The 13,807-nt window shown below is 41.3% G+C and overlaps 1 protein-coding gene across 2 annotated transcripts in view; it reads left to right on the top strand.

Annotated features, from left to right (window-relative positions):
• RELN (reelin) overlaps positions 1-13,807 on the top strand; it is a 498,583-nt gene that overhangs the window by 402,762 nt on the left and 82,014 nt on the right. For both annotated transcript variants that reach the window (XR_013360335.1, XM_077863957.1), the window contains exons 31-36: positions 1,051-1,127; positions 8,003-8,161; positions 8,348-8,536; positions 9,046-9,319; positions 11,995-12,135; positions 12,240-12,417. Coding sequence is in view for 1 of the 2 variants with exons in the window: in XM_077863957.1 (XP_077720083.1) it covers positions 1,051-1,127; positions 8,003-8,161; positions 8,348-8,536; positions 9,046-9,319; positions 11,995-12,135; positions 12,240-12,417 (1,018 nt within the window). In the remaining variant the exon portion in view is untranslated. The remainder of the gene's footprint in view (positions 1-1,050; positions 1,128-8,002; positions 8,162-8,347; positions 8,537-9,045; positions 9,320-11,994; positions 12,136-12,239; positions 12,418-13,807) is intronic.

The following is a 13,807-nucleotide window of genomic DNA, read 5'->3' as shown; positions in this document are numbered from 1 at the left end:
GCATAACTTGAACTCCATAATAATGTAGTTTCTGCAAAACTTCTACCCCAATTCATTAATCAGCCTACAGACATCACTGTCTGTGTGCCTAATGTATGTCAGCTTGGTTTTCTAAAGTTCTGTGTTACTATGAGGACTATTTGGTATTACTTTTATATATACCAGATGAAACAAAGACTTTTCTTCAACTCTAAATTCTGTGTCCAAAAATGATGCATTCCGTTTATCAAAGTTTATTTGTATTCACTTACTAAAAACTGCTCCAGAAATTTTAAATACCTACACTGACACCTACTGGTAAAATAAATAACTGTTTGGTTTTAAGGTCAAATGAAGTAGTAGCACGCCTAAAATAAAATTGTGCTTTTTGTATTGTTCTCAATTAAATTATTTAAGAATTGGAAGAAAGGAAACTGAAGAAATATTTGGAATTTCTAGACCTTGTCCTCAGTAAACTCGGGTTCTGTGTCATGGTTTTTCTGCCTTCACTTTCTTTCCCCTTCTGAGTTCTCACAGAGGTGCACCTGTCACATAGCCCTCTCAGTTGGTTTACTGTGGACTGAGGCCTAATTTACATCACACTGAGTGAGTGTCAGCTGTGAAAAATTAAACCATCCGAGTCTAAATCAGTAATATAGGTCATTATGTGGCCCAACACTGATGTAGCATTTAGCTTCTTGATGTTGGATTTTTCCTCATCCTGAATTTCCAAGAATAGTATTATCCCAATTTAAGGAATGAGCATTTCAGTGATTTCATTAAATTACATCAGACTGTGGCATTGAGGCAGAGTTCAACTGTTCCCTTTTGCTTAAACCATTATTACAGAATAAAATTAATAATTATTAATTAACCTTTTAAAATGGTTGCAGAATTAGCTGACTATATAATCTATGCAGTTTCTGCTCATATGCCCTTTGTGTTTAAAAGTCATATTTCAGAATTACAGAACCTTTTTTTTAATGTGTCAAAATGCAAAAGGTTAAATATCTTCTGAACTTACCCACTTGTAAGTAAACTGAAGTTTGGTTTGTTTGTTTGTTTCCCCAGACTTGTTCAGTTTTATATACAGATTGGAAGTAAAACTTCAGGAATTACCTGCATCAAACCAAGAGCTAGAAATGAAGGTAAGCTGCTGTATTTCCATAGAAATTATAGTTACTTTGGGCAAATTAGTTCTCTTTCTTCCCAAAATTTTGCCAGGATTTTGCAAACTGAGACACTACATTGCATCATTTCTTCTCTCTCTTCTTCATCATTAAATGGCTAGCTGTGTAGAGCCATGATCTTTTAGGTTCCTCATCTAGATCCTTAAGCCTGAAATGAAAAGCTTATGGATCATATCACAGTATATTTGTTTTGATCAAGGTATATTTATGATCAAAGTGTGTGTTTTTTAAGGAATGCTGTTTCTTTATAAGTTTCAATAGAAAAAAATAGCAGAGCCTTTTACATTTAGTGTGGGGCTAGAAGCCTGTTTGCATTGGGCAAATAGACTCTGCTTCCTGCCCATAAATGTTCTGGTGATATTAGCATCCTTTGGTAGAAGAAACAGTTCTTGGTGGTGATAAACCTTAACTTTTACTAAGCACATATTATATTCAAGGCACTATTCCAAGTGTTTTATCTGTTCATTCATTTCATTTTCATTCATACCTCTTTGCCATAGGCATTATTAGTCCTATTTCACAGCTATAGAAACTGAGGCACAGTAGGTCAAGTAACTTACCCAAGATCATGCAGTCAGTAAGTGGATGAGCAGAGACTGAACCACTGATGCTTGTTCCAGAATGGATGTCTTGACCACCTGCATACTGCTTCCCTCCTTGCCCAGAACTCTGCTTTGTCTAGGCATCCTGACCATTTTGTGTCTCAGAAATTCAGTTTTTTTTTAAGATTTATTTATTTATTCATGAGAGACACAGAGAGAGGCACAGAGAGAGGGGCTGAGACATAGGCAGAGGGAGAAGCAGGCTCCCTTTAGGGAGCCTGATGTGAGGCTCAATCCTAGGACCCCGGGATCATGACCCAAGCCAAAGGCAAACCCTCAACCACTGAGCCACCCAGGCATCCCAGGGATTCAGTTCTGAAAGAAATACAAAATACTTGTGGCATATATAAATGGTCTCCAGGAGCTCTGCAGATAGGATGGGATGCCCTAAGGAACCCTGAATGCAACTTTTCCCAGCACAGAATCCATGGACCTCTCAGATGGATCTTCCTCCAAACCTTGATCTCATGGATGGTGTGTGACAAGTCTTGTAGCTTCTGAGTTTGTTATTATTTCAGGCATAACTGTGTATAACATGTTGGCTTAAACCATATCTGTTAGTGGAGCTACTAATAGCTGTAATGATCCGTCCTAAATATGCTCGGCCATATCGTCACTAACTAAAGCTTTCATGACTTTTTCTGAGTATCTCAGTACTTTTAGTCTAGTAATTACCCAGATCATCAATTTACTGAAGCAGTGGTCTAAAGACTTTTACAAACCATTTTGCATTCCCTAATCTCTTCAACAAATGTTTATTTAAGAATCTACTCTAAGGCAGCCAGGGTGCCTCAGCAGTTTAGCGCCGCCTTCAGCCCAGGGCGTGACCTTGGAGACCAGGATTGAATCCCACGTCAGGCTCCCTGCATAGAGCCTGCTTCTCCCTCTGCCTGTGTCTCTGCCTCTCTCTCTGCTTCTCTCATGAATAAATAAATAAAATCTTTAAAAAAAAAATAAATAATCTGCTCTAAGCCAAACATGTTCTAGGCTACAGATAGTGTCACAAAATGTCTGACACATCAGTCATGATGAGCTGGGTTATGCTGCTACAATGAACAATCTCTAAATCTCAGTGGATTAAATTTTTAAAAAATGAGATCTTGCCATTTGCAGTGACGTGGTTGGAACTAGAGGGTATTGTGTTAAGCGAAATAAGTCAATCAGAGAAAGACCATTATCATATGATCTCATTCATATGTGGAATTTAAGAAACAAAACGGGATCCTAAGCGACGGGAGGGAAAAATAAAATAAGACAAAACAAGAGGAGACAAGGCATAAGAGACTCTTAATCATACAAAACAAACTGAGGGTTGCTGGAGGGGAGGCAGGTGGGGGGATGAGGTAACTGGGTGATGGACATTAAGGAGAGCACGTGATATAATGAGCACTGGGTGTTATATAAGACTGATGAATCACTGATCTCTACGTCTGAAACCAATAACGTATTATATGTTAATTAATTAAATTTAAATTTAAAAAATAAATAAATCTCAGTGGGTTAAAACAGAAAAGATTTGTCCTTTGTGCTACACTTTAATCGAGGCTCATCTGAGGTTCTTATTCCAGCACCCAGAATAGTGAAGCAGCTGCTGGGTAGATTCTGGATGTGGCCAGCCATGTGGCAGGGGGAAAGAGAGAAGATGGTGAAGGGGACAAGAAGTCCAAACCACCATGTGCCAGAAGGGGGGGAACCAGAGTGACACTCATGACCATAGCAGACAAAACCCCTTTCCCGGAAGGGCACCTCCATTCTGGGGAAGGGAGTCAGAAAACAGATAACTGAGAGGTTAGATTGACGGGCTAGATGGAAATACATAAGCTGATGAGATGACAGCTGCTGATTGGGTGATTTGATTTAGATAAAGTGGTCTGGGAGGGGGCTCACTGTGGAAGAAACATTTAAATTGGAATCTAAAGGATGAAAAGGAGCCAGCAACATAATGAGCTCAGGGAAAGTTTTCTAGTCAGAAGAAACAGCAGAGGCCACGAAGTAGAAAAGAATTGTGATGTTGGAGAACAGAAATAAGGCTAGTGTGGCTAGGGAATCGTTGAAATGGGGGCAGGAGCCCAGGCATTCAGGGCGTTGCTAGCCATGGTAGGGAGATGGGGTCTCAGTCTGTGTGTCATGGACACCAACAGAAGGCTTTTTAGCCCAGGCGATGACATAATCTGATTTAAATTTTTACAAGATCACCCTACAGAAATAATAAGTAGTTCAAAACATATAAATATTTATAGAACATGTACTCTGCCCATGCAGAGGCAGGAGCTTTGAGCTATATACAGAAGACAGGGTCCTTGGCATCAAGACCTTATTTTCTGATTGGAGAGGTAGAACATTTTAACATTTCTTTAACCTTTGTCATAAAATTACTATAAAATACTTGGTGGTTGGAACAATATAGCAATTGTGTGTACATGACTCTTCTGAAAATTACAGTTCTGTGGATATAACCTTTAAAAAAAACTGACCAGAGTATACTGGGAAGCATCTACTTGATATAGAAGTGAAGTTGGGGGAAATCCCTGTATGGCTCAGTGGTTTAGCGCCTGCCTTCGGCCCAGGGCGTCATCCTGGAGTCCCGGGATCAAGTCCCATGTCAGGCTCCCTGCATGGGGCCTGCTTCTCCCTCTGCCTGTGTCTCTGTCTCTCTGTCTTTCTCTCTCTCTCTCTCTCATGAATAAATAAAATCTAAAGAAAGAAAGGAGGGAGGAAAGAAGGAAAGAAAGAAGGAAAGAAAAATGAAGTTGGCCCTACCGAACAAATTCCCTTAGGAACAAGTAACTTTTTCTCAACTACTCTTGAGCTATTGAACTCCTTGCTAGCCACGTAATTCACATCCCACAGGCATTTCTCAGCCTTTTATTGAAAACTGGTTGTTAAAATGTAAATCTGCCTAAATCCTTAAACCAATCTCTTCCAGTAAAGATTTTTTACTTGCTCAAGCTGAAGCATTAATTTACATATTTGGAATTAAAATCAAAATTAGGCTATTTTCAATAAGACGGGGCAGCATGCAGATGGAATTGTAATTTAGAGAGAGAAATGTACATGCCCAAAACTCTCAGTAGATGAGCTAAAATGGCTTGGTTTTTTTCTCAGATGTGCAGTGTGCCAGATGACACAGCTAATGGGGCTCAGCAATTTATATAAAATATGGAGACTGCTGTTTCCCTTTCTTGCATTCCTCCCTTGTTTCATTGTTGGGAGGCCCTCCTTTATTGTTGTTTGGGATTGGGCCCTAATCTCAGCAGACCTTGTTGTGATACTCTTAAAAAGGCTAATGAGGCCTGCAGGCAGAAACCCTTAGGAAGCTTTAAAAGGCAGATTCTGATTCAGCCAGACTGGGGTGCTTTGCTGTAGAACAAATTACTCCAAAACTGGGTGGCTTAACACAACAAATGTTAGTTATCTTCTTGTTTCTGTGAGTTGGGATTCAGAAGCAACTTAGCTGGGTGGTTCTGGCTCAGAATCTTTCATAAGGTTGCAAGATAAAAGCCAGGAGGTGGGCAGGCATCTAAAGACCCAAGCAGGGCTGGAGGATCTATTTCTAATACGCTCTCTTTCATGGCTGTTGGCAAGAGGCCTCCGTTTCTTCCTGGTGAATCTATCTGTAGGCTGCTTGAGCATCCTTACCACCTGTCACCCAGCTTTGCTCAAGCAAGAGGACCATGAGAGAAAACAGGAAGAAAGTGCAAAGCCTTTCATGGCCTGGTCTCAAAAATCACACACTGTCATTCTTATCCTATTCTATATATTGCATGCAAGCTACTAAGTCCAGTGACACTCAAAAAAAGAAAGATGGATTAAGCTCCACTTTAAAAAAAAAATATTTATTTATTTACTCATGACAGATAGAGGCAGAGACATAGGCAGAGGGAGAAGCAGGCTCCCTCCTGGGAGCCCGATGAGGGACTCGATCCCAGGACCCCAGGATCACGACCCAAGCCAAAGGCAAACATTCAACCACTGAGCCACCTAGGTGCCCCAAGCTCCACTTTTTGAAGGGAAGAGTGTCAAAGAATTTGTGGACAGGTTTTAAAACCACCACAGGTAGGTCCTGTTCCCAGGTGATGCGGTGCTGGTTCTTGGACCATACTTTGAGTAGAAGGTACTAGAAAGGACTAGCCAGTGAGACTTTTTTTTTTTTCTCATGATGCTTCCTTTCTGGTTCTGTAATCTACCTTCTGAATAGGTCACACACACACACACCCCAGATAGATAACTACCTAAACTATTCTCTCTCTCATCTTATTAAATGTAAACCGTATCAACAAAAATAGTCACAAGAAAAACTAAATTTTGAAGTGTCTGCTCTCTCAGCCACCCAAAATCACATTAAAAGCAAATAGGACATATTTTGAACAAACATTAAAGGTTGGGGACTGGATTTTTGCCAGAAATTCCTCAACTTAACTAGAATAAAGACGAGAAACAGACTACCTTCCATTTTCTTCATGAACTTTACTGTAACTCTCTTCCTCCAACACATGGATCTGCAGCCACCCACTGAAGCTTTAACTGCCAATCTCTACACCTCTATGCATCATGCTCTCTCCCTAAAGAGTTCCTATTCTTTGAGCTATCTTTATCTTCTCATTATAAATGATGATTTCTTCTATTTTAAATCTGGTAAGATTAATTTTCCTGAGAGTTCTGATTTTTTGCATATTAGTCATTATTGTTCCTGGCATCCTCCCTTGTCAGATGTGGTAACAATAATTCCATGTGCTAACAACTAGCCTTAAAAGGCATTCTTTTGCTTCTATATTTTATCCTAATAGTTCCTGAAACTTAATTTTAGTAAACTCTTAGTTACCCAGCATGATAAAAGGATTGAGATATTCCCATCAGCCAATGATGGGGAAAATCAAAAAGTTACTGTATGTACCATGAATGATTTAAAATTCTCCAAAAAGGTTAAGATATAACAAAATTAGTATAACAAATACACCTTTACTGAACATAATTTCTGTGAATACTCAGAAAGTACGTCAGTATCACCAGTCATAATTATGAGTATGCAGTACCAGTCTTGGGAACAGTTATGGAATAGGTAATTAGATGCCAAGAAAGCCTTCTGCCCCTCCCATCAATAGCAACAGATAGATAGATGGATGGATAGATACATACATACATACATACATTCATACATACATACATAGATGAATAGATGATGCATAGATATATAGACAGACACATAGATACATAATAGATATCCTGTTGATTCTCAAAATTTTTTTTGTTTTTTTGTTTTTTTGGGTTTTTTTTGCATTCATGCTTACCCTTTCCCTGTCCTCTTTTAGCATAAAAAAGTGTCTGGGCACCTGGGTCACTCAGTCAGCTAAGCATCTGACTCTTAATCTCAGCTCAAGTCGTGATCTTGGGAGTTGTGAGTTCAAGCCCGGCACTGCAGCCACCCTGGGCATGGAGCCTACTTAAAAAAATTAATAAATAAATTAAAAAGTTTCCAGGAGACGTAGCAAGGGCAGCATATATGGTCCTATAACTTTAATGGGCAGGTCCCTAAATCATGTCACTCTGGTAATAGGTGGAGGGACATTGGGTAAGGGGGGTGGGTAAAGAGGGAAAGGGCGACACGGAAAGGAAAGTAGAACTAATATTGAAGGGGAGTGAATTTTCTGCTTTGCTATTTAGTAATTTGACTTCATTCTGTCTTCAGTAGCCAAAGTCTGATACAGTATGAAGTGCCAGTGAAAGGATTTTCTTCTGTGTAATAGAATTTCAGATTGGGCCATGCTTCCTGTCTGGCGCTTCAGCAAAAAAAGAGCACCACTTGATTTTGTGCTGAGGAGATTGAGACATTTCTTCTGAGTGTCTAATAATGATATATGAGACTTGGGAATGTTCAGGACACAATATAAAATTCAAATACATGATCTGGAGTGGATTTTTTATGTCCCCTTTACCAAACTACTCATCATTCATACAAAGCTGAGTAGTCTTTAAAAGAACTTACGGGTTTTTTTTTTTTTTTTTCCATCTTCTTCCCTTTCCTGGGAGTTGGTGCCCTAGAAACTGTCAAGGAATTGATGAGACTTCAGGTCTGCTAATTCATTCCTTGGACGTTAGATGAATGTGCCCTCGTTCTATGAGATGCAATTTGAAGTTTCTGCTGCAGTCTTGCCATTTTAAAAATACTGTTCCTTGCCTTTCTTGCCTCTAGGAAAGCTGTCCAAGTAACTGGATTTATGTCTTTTAACTCAGGGCTTGTTGTTCAGTATTCAAATGACAACGGGATACTCTGGCATTTGCTTCGAGAGTTGGACTTCATGTCATTTCTGGAGCCACAGATCATTTCCATTGACCTACCACGGGAGGCGAAAACCCCCGCTACAGCTTTTCGATGGTGGCAGCCCCAACATGGCAAGTTACTGCTCACGCCACCCTTCCTGGTGGCCTTGAGAACATGCAGTTAAAGCCACATTGTACCATATGCATCTTAATTTGCTTTCAGTTTCCTGGATAATTTGATTTAAAATCACAGTCATAAAGATGCTGATAGGCTCTATAACGAACTCTCTCTAACCACCTTTATTCATCTGATTTCAGGGAAACATTCAGCCCAGTGGGCCTTGGATGATGTCCTTATAGGAATGAATGACAGCTCTCAAACTGGGTTTCAAGACAAATTTGATGGCTCCATTGATTTGCAAGCCAGCTGGTACCGAATCCAGGGAGGTCAAGTTGGTATTGACTGTCTCTCTATGGACACCGCTCTCATATTCACTGAAAACATAGGTATATATTTTCACCAGATAAAGGGAGAATATTTAATTAACTAGAGGACTAAATGAACTAAAACCCAAGAGGAGACTCTAATACAAAAATGTATACATAACTGCCTGTGCTGAGGGAGACTCTGGAAAAAAAAAAAGAATTGGGTTGACCTCCAAGATAACCTGTTAGGTCCAGTGGCAGCTTACATTAGGACTGTCCTTCGTGTGGTCTAACTCAGGTGTCTTCAAAGCAGAGCCATAAAATCTCTCTTTGAACACCTCCCTGTGTTTCATAATTTGCAGAATTGCAGATATAAGATGCCTCAAGATGGTAACGCTTTTCAAACTAGCTGCCTTCCATGTGTCCAAGTCTATTCTAACCAAATAAAAGCTATTATTGCGAGACGGAGTCACTTCAGATAAGACATCATTTTTTGTTTGCCACCGAAAGTGTTCGTTACAAAGCACAAATGCAAAATAAGCAAGGAGAGAACAGTTATAGGCTACCATTAAACTTTTCCTTTTTTGTAGGAAAACCTCGTTATGCAGAGACCTGGGATTTTCATGTGTCAGCATCAACCTTCTTGCAGTTTGAAATGAGCATGGGCTGCAGCAAGCCCTTCAGCAACTCCCACAGTGTACAGCTCCAGTATTCTCTAAACAACGGCAGGGACTGGCACCTGGTCACTGAAGAGTGTGTGCCTCCAACCATTGGCTGCCTGCACTACACGGAAAGTTCAACTTACACCTCCGAACGATTCCAGAATTGGAAGCGGATCACCGTCTACCTTCCACTCTCCACCATGTGAGAATTGCCGTTTGGCTTCATGTCAGAGCTTTGGGTTTCTGTCACCTAATTGGAAAATAATTGTGACTCCACTTGGCAATGCAATTACTCCCTCATGATCATTATGCATGGAGTGCTGGCGGGGTGGCGGTTGCGGAAAGTACCAGGTGCTTTGGGTTGCGATTTTTTAACGGGTTTAGTGAGTACCAGAAGTTTTACAGACCTGAACCTCCCTGTTCTTTGGCAACATGAAGCCTGCCCACCGGATCCAGTTTTAAAAATAAGTTCTGTTCTGTTGTAAAAATTAGTATCTACCCAATAACCAGAGTGATATTTGTTCACGCTGAGCGGTATGTGGAATCATCACACACGGAAGAATAGTAGCCTTCATTTTCCTTTCTTCCTTCCTTCCTTCCTTCCTTCCTTCCTTCCTTCCTTCCTTCCTTCCCTCCCTCCCTCCCTCCCTCCCTCCTTTCTTTCCTTCTTTTTATTCTCAGTACCACACTGAGAGTAAAAATTTGGTTCCTTCAGAATGCTCATATTGTTTTTACATCATTCCTCCCCTCCCTGGGATTTCAGATCACATTTCAAGAGTTGCATTGGGCGTAATTACAGCAGGCTCCCAGGTTTGTGGTTTAGGCATTGGGATAATTTGGGGATCTGTTGAAGAACTGCTGTGTCCTGTGGTGGCTGGTTAGAGATTGTGCCGTCCTGGGATGTCACCCCCTCAAATCCCTGCCCCTTCCTGACACTACTCTGTGCTGATTTACGGGCAAGGCAGCCTCTGCAGCCTGCATACCAGCCTCCTGCATCTGCTGGCTTCCTTAGAGATTTAGGGGCAGAGCCTGGCAAAATAATCAGAGTGGAAACAGAGATAATACAGGGTATCCCTTCCTTTCCCTTTGTGTCTCAAGTGCATATTGGCCAACCTCAGTGACTCAGCTCCCGGGAGAAGGCCCTCCTATGACCCTGGCACCTGGGCACCAGCAACAGTGTCTCCTCCCAGTAGCCCCCCAGCTTTGGACTTGTGGTGTCTTCCCCACTTTGCTCAACTCTGGTTTCCTCACTTGCCCCTGTTGGCTTCTCAGCTCTGTCTGGCACCAACTGTACCTCCAGTTCCCTGTATTAAATGCTCTCTATATTAAATACTCAGTGATTTCCATTTTGCTGATTTTATTCTGATTCAGAGATGGACAACCAAGTGGCAAAAAGAAAACAAATGCAGGAAACCAAAGCATTTCAGCATTTAGCCAAAAATGGTTTCCTGTGGACCCCCAGTAGCTCAGTTATTCACTGTACTTTTATTCAACAAACATTCATTGAATATCTGCTGTAGAACTCTAATTGTAGAACTCTAATGCAAAAGGAATAAGCGGATACCAGGACTCATATGTATTATAGTGGACATCTCAGCAGTTATTTATGATATAAAATGATGATATTGCTAATACTCGGGGATGTTATTGAAACACAGGCGTACTACCTGAGGGTAGGGGCATCTGAGCGAGCTTCCTGGAGGGGCCAATCTCTAAACTGAGTAAGGAGGTAGAGCTTGTCTAGGTGAAGAGGCCTTGTTGGGGGTTGGGGAGGGTGTTATACAGCTTGGCCTTGACATTCCATTCCTTGGGGAGCCATCAGAAGGGTGTTAAGTGGAGTGGTGATGTGATCAGATCTCCATTTTTAAGCCCCCACACTGGCAGCTGGGTAGCACTGAGGGAGAATCTGTATAGGGAAACAATAGCACTCGAAATGTTACTATTGAAATTCTACTTCAAGTAGGCTGTGTTCCACATTCCAAATAAGTGAGTCACAGACTTCTGCGGTGCAGGCTGCTCCCAAGTGAGGGACCGCTTCACTGTTGGGCTAAGGCTGGTACATTCCTTGACAAGGTCATCTTCTGACAGCACATTCCAAAAGCAGATTGCAAATCGAATAGAAAATGCAGGAGTGCATCACATCGTTCTGGCCCTCACCTTTAGGGATCCAGAACCTCAGGCCCAGCAGGGAGACAGAACTTCCATGGGGCTTCCATTTACTGCCTCAGAAACCATTTAGGGACAGCAGAACAGGAACATCATGATGAGAAAGTCCTGAGATTCCAGCTTTTCCTCATGTTTATCATGCCTTCCCTCTCTTTCCTTGTCCTCAACAGCAGGAAAAGCCTGAAAACAAAACACAGAAATTTGCACGTGGTTCAACCACAGAATAAGTTGATCCTTGGAGATAACTTTCCCATCCCACATGTGCTAGAAGACACTTGTATGAAAGAAAGGGTGAGGAGCACCTGGGTGGTTCAGTGGTTGAGCATCTGCCTTTGGCTCAGGTCGTGATCCCACGGTCCTGGGATCGAGTCCTGCGTCAGGCTCCCCACAGTGAGCCTGCTTCTCCCTCTGCCTATGTCTCTACCTCTCTCTGTGTCTCTCATGAATAAAATAAAATCTTTAAAAAAGAAAAGAAAAGAAAGAATAAAAGGTGAAATATTTAAAAAGCATGTTTTCTACTCTCTTGTTTTGGGGTTCAGCGGGAAAGAGCATCCAACGCTCGGTGTGAGAACTGTCTCAAGTAAGTGGGAACTGGAATAGAGGTGGGCTCTTGAGAGCGAAAGGGGAATTAAAATGAAATGTTCTACTTTTGAGGGTGCTTGTCTAACCAAGTGTGGGGGTTTTGTTTGTTTGTTGTTTGTTTTTGGCTAGATCTCCCAGGACCCGCTTCCGATGGATTCAGTCCAACTACACCATGGGGGCCGACTCCTGGGCTATTGATAACGTTCTGCTGGCCTCGGGGTGCCCCTGGCTGTGCTCAGGACGAGGGATTTGCGATGACGGACGCTGTGTGTAAGTCAACAAAACCAGCAGCTGCTTTCTTGACAATACAAAAACGTAAGCGGCTTTCAGACTCACGACAAATAATGCCTTTCTTCCACTCCTTTTTTCCTTAGGTGTGACCGGGGCTTTGGTGGAGCCTACTGTGTGCCAGTTGTTCCTCTGCCCTCCATTCTTAAGGATGATTTCAATGGGAACCTACATCCCGATCTTTGGCCTGAAGTGTATGGTGCTGAGAGGGGGAATCTGAATGGTGAAACCATCAAATCTGGAACATCGCTTATTTTTAAAGGGGTCAGATGAGATTCTGCTTCTCTACACTGCTACTGGGATTCCCTCCTTCCCTCACTGCTTCACACAATTGTGTTTCTGAACCTGCTCAGATGGTGCATTATTTTATACATAGCAGTTGTCTTCCTACCCGAACCATGTTTCCTTCTCCATTCAGCATAATCATTCTTTGAGATCACTTAGGCATAAAATCTTTCCTCTGCTTTGGTGATCAGATCTGTGTTACTTTCTGCTGCAATTAAAAATTGCAGCAGAAATATATATGCACACACACACAAATTGTGCATATGCAATTTCTAGAATCTTCTAGAATGTAGCATTTTATTTGTTTTTGAAATATATGACTTGTGGAATTATAAACAATGGTCTTTGTTTTTTCCTTTCTTTTTTTTTTTTCCTTTTCCTCCTGCCAATAGAACCCTTTGGTGACTTTAAGAAAACCAAACACTTGAGTCAAGTGAAATAGCATTCTCAGACACTGTTAGTATATTTTGTATTTCAACCTAGATGTCTGGTTAAAGAGATGTTAAGCTGTTGTGTAAAACACTATGCTGATTGGCACATCTTCCTATGTGAATACTTGTTATGTCCCATCTCTCCCAGCATGGGGAAATCAGCTGATATAGGTGTGCAGATGAAATCTTTAACAAAAATCTGCATGGGTTTCTGTACAAACAACCTTAATGATTAAAACACCTAACACTTAGAAAATTAGACAGCCTGGAACTTTTTCAATTATAGCCGATAGATGCTGTCATCCTTGTTCAAATCTCGAATTCTTCTCAAGTTTGGCTGAGAGAGAAAAAAACACTTAAGGGTCTGAGAGATTTATAAGTCCCTAAGAGCTATGAGAGGCCAAAGAAATGGAGATAGGATGTTTGAGGATGGGAACTACTGGTTTTTGCATGTGTGGTTTTTCAGTCTTGTTGGAGGCATTAGCTCTGATTACCACTAGCTCACTTCCGATCTGCTTGCAGCATTGACAAGACCAAAAAGCAGGGGCCCTGTGACTTTTCATGATTTAAATGTCTTTACTGATAAATTTTTAAGCAGTGGGATTAACTTGGTCCCTAGATCCTATAAAGGAGGAAGATACACAGTGTTTTCTATTTTCCCTTTAGCCATCCAAATGCAAGAGCAGCCAAGCATTATATGTATTAGACATATTATCCATCAGCTCTGCAAGCTGTAGAGAGGGCTCAGCGTGGCCATTCAGTAGGGTGCAGGTTGACCTAGAAAGGCATTCTTTCAGAAAAAAGGAAATGATAGTGCTATAGATTTCGGAGTACTATCAGCTATTAGAATAGCTTGTTGGATGCCAAAGAACTCCCACATTTAGCACAAATGGATTAATGAATCTGCAAAAAGGATGAGAAAAGAAACCTATCCGTGT

The sequence above is a fragment of the Canis aureus genome, chromosome 21 (genome assembly GCF_053574225.1).
Source record: "Canis aureus isolate CA01 chromosome 21, VMU_Caureus_v.1.0, whole genome shotgun sequence".
In the NCBI taxonomy this organism is placed as follows: Eukaryota; Metazoa; Chordata; class Mammalia; order Carnivora; family Canidae; genus Canis; species Canis aureus.
Note: the sequence above shows the minus strand (reverse complement) of the source record. Positions and strands in the feature narration are given on the sequence as shown.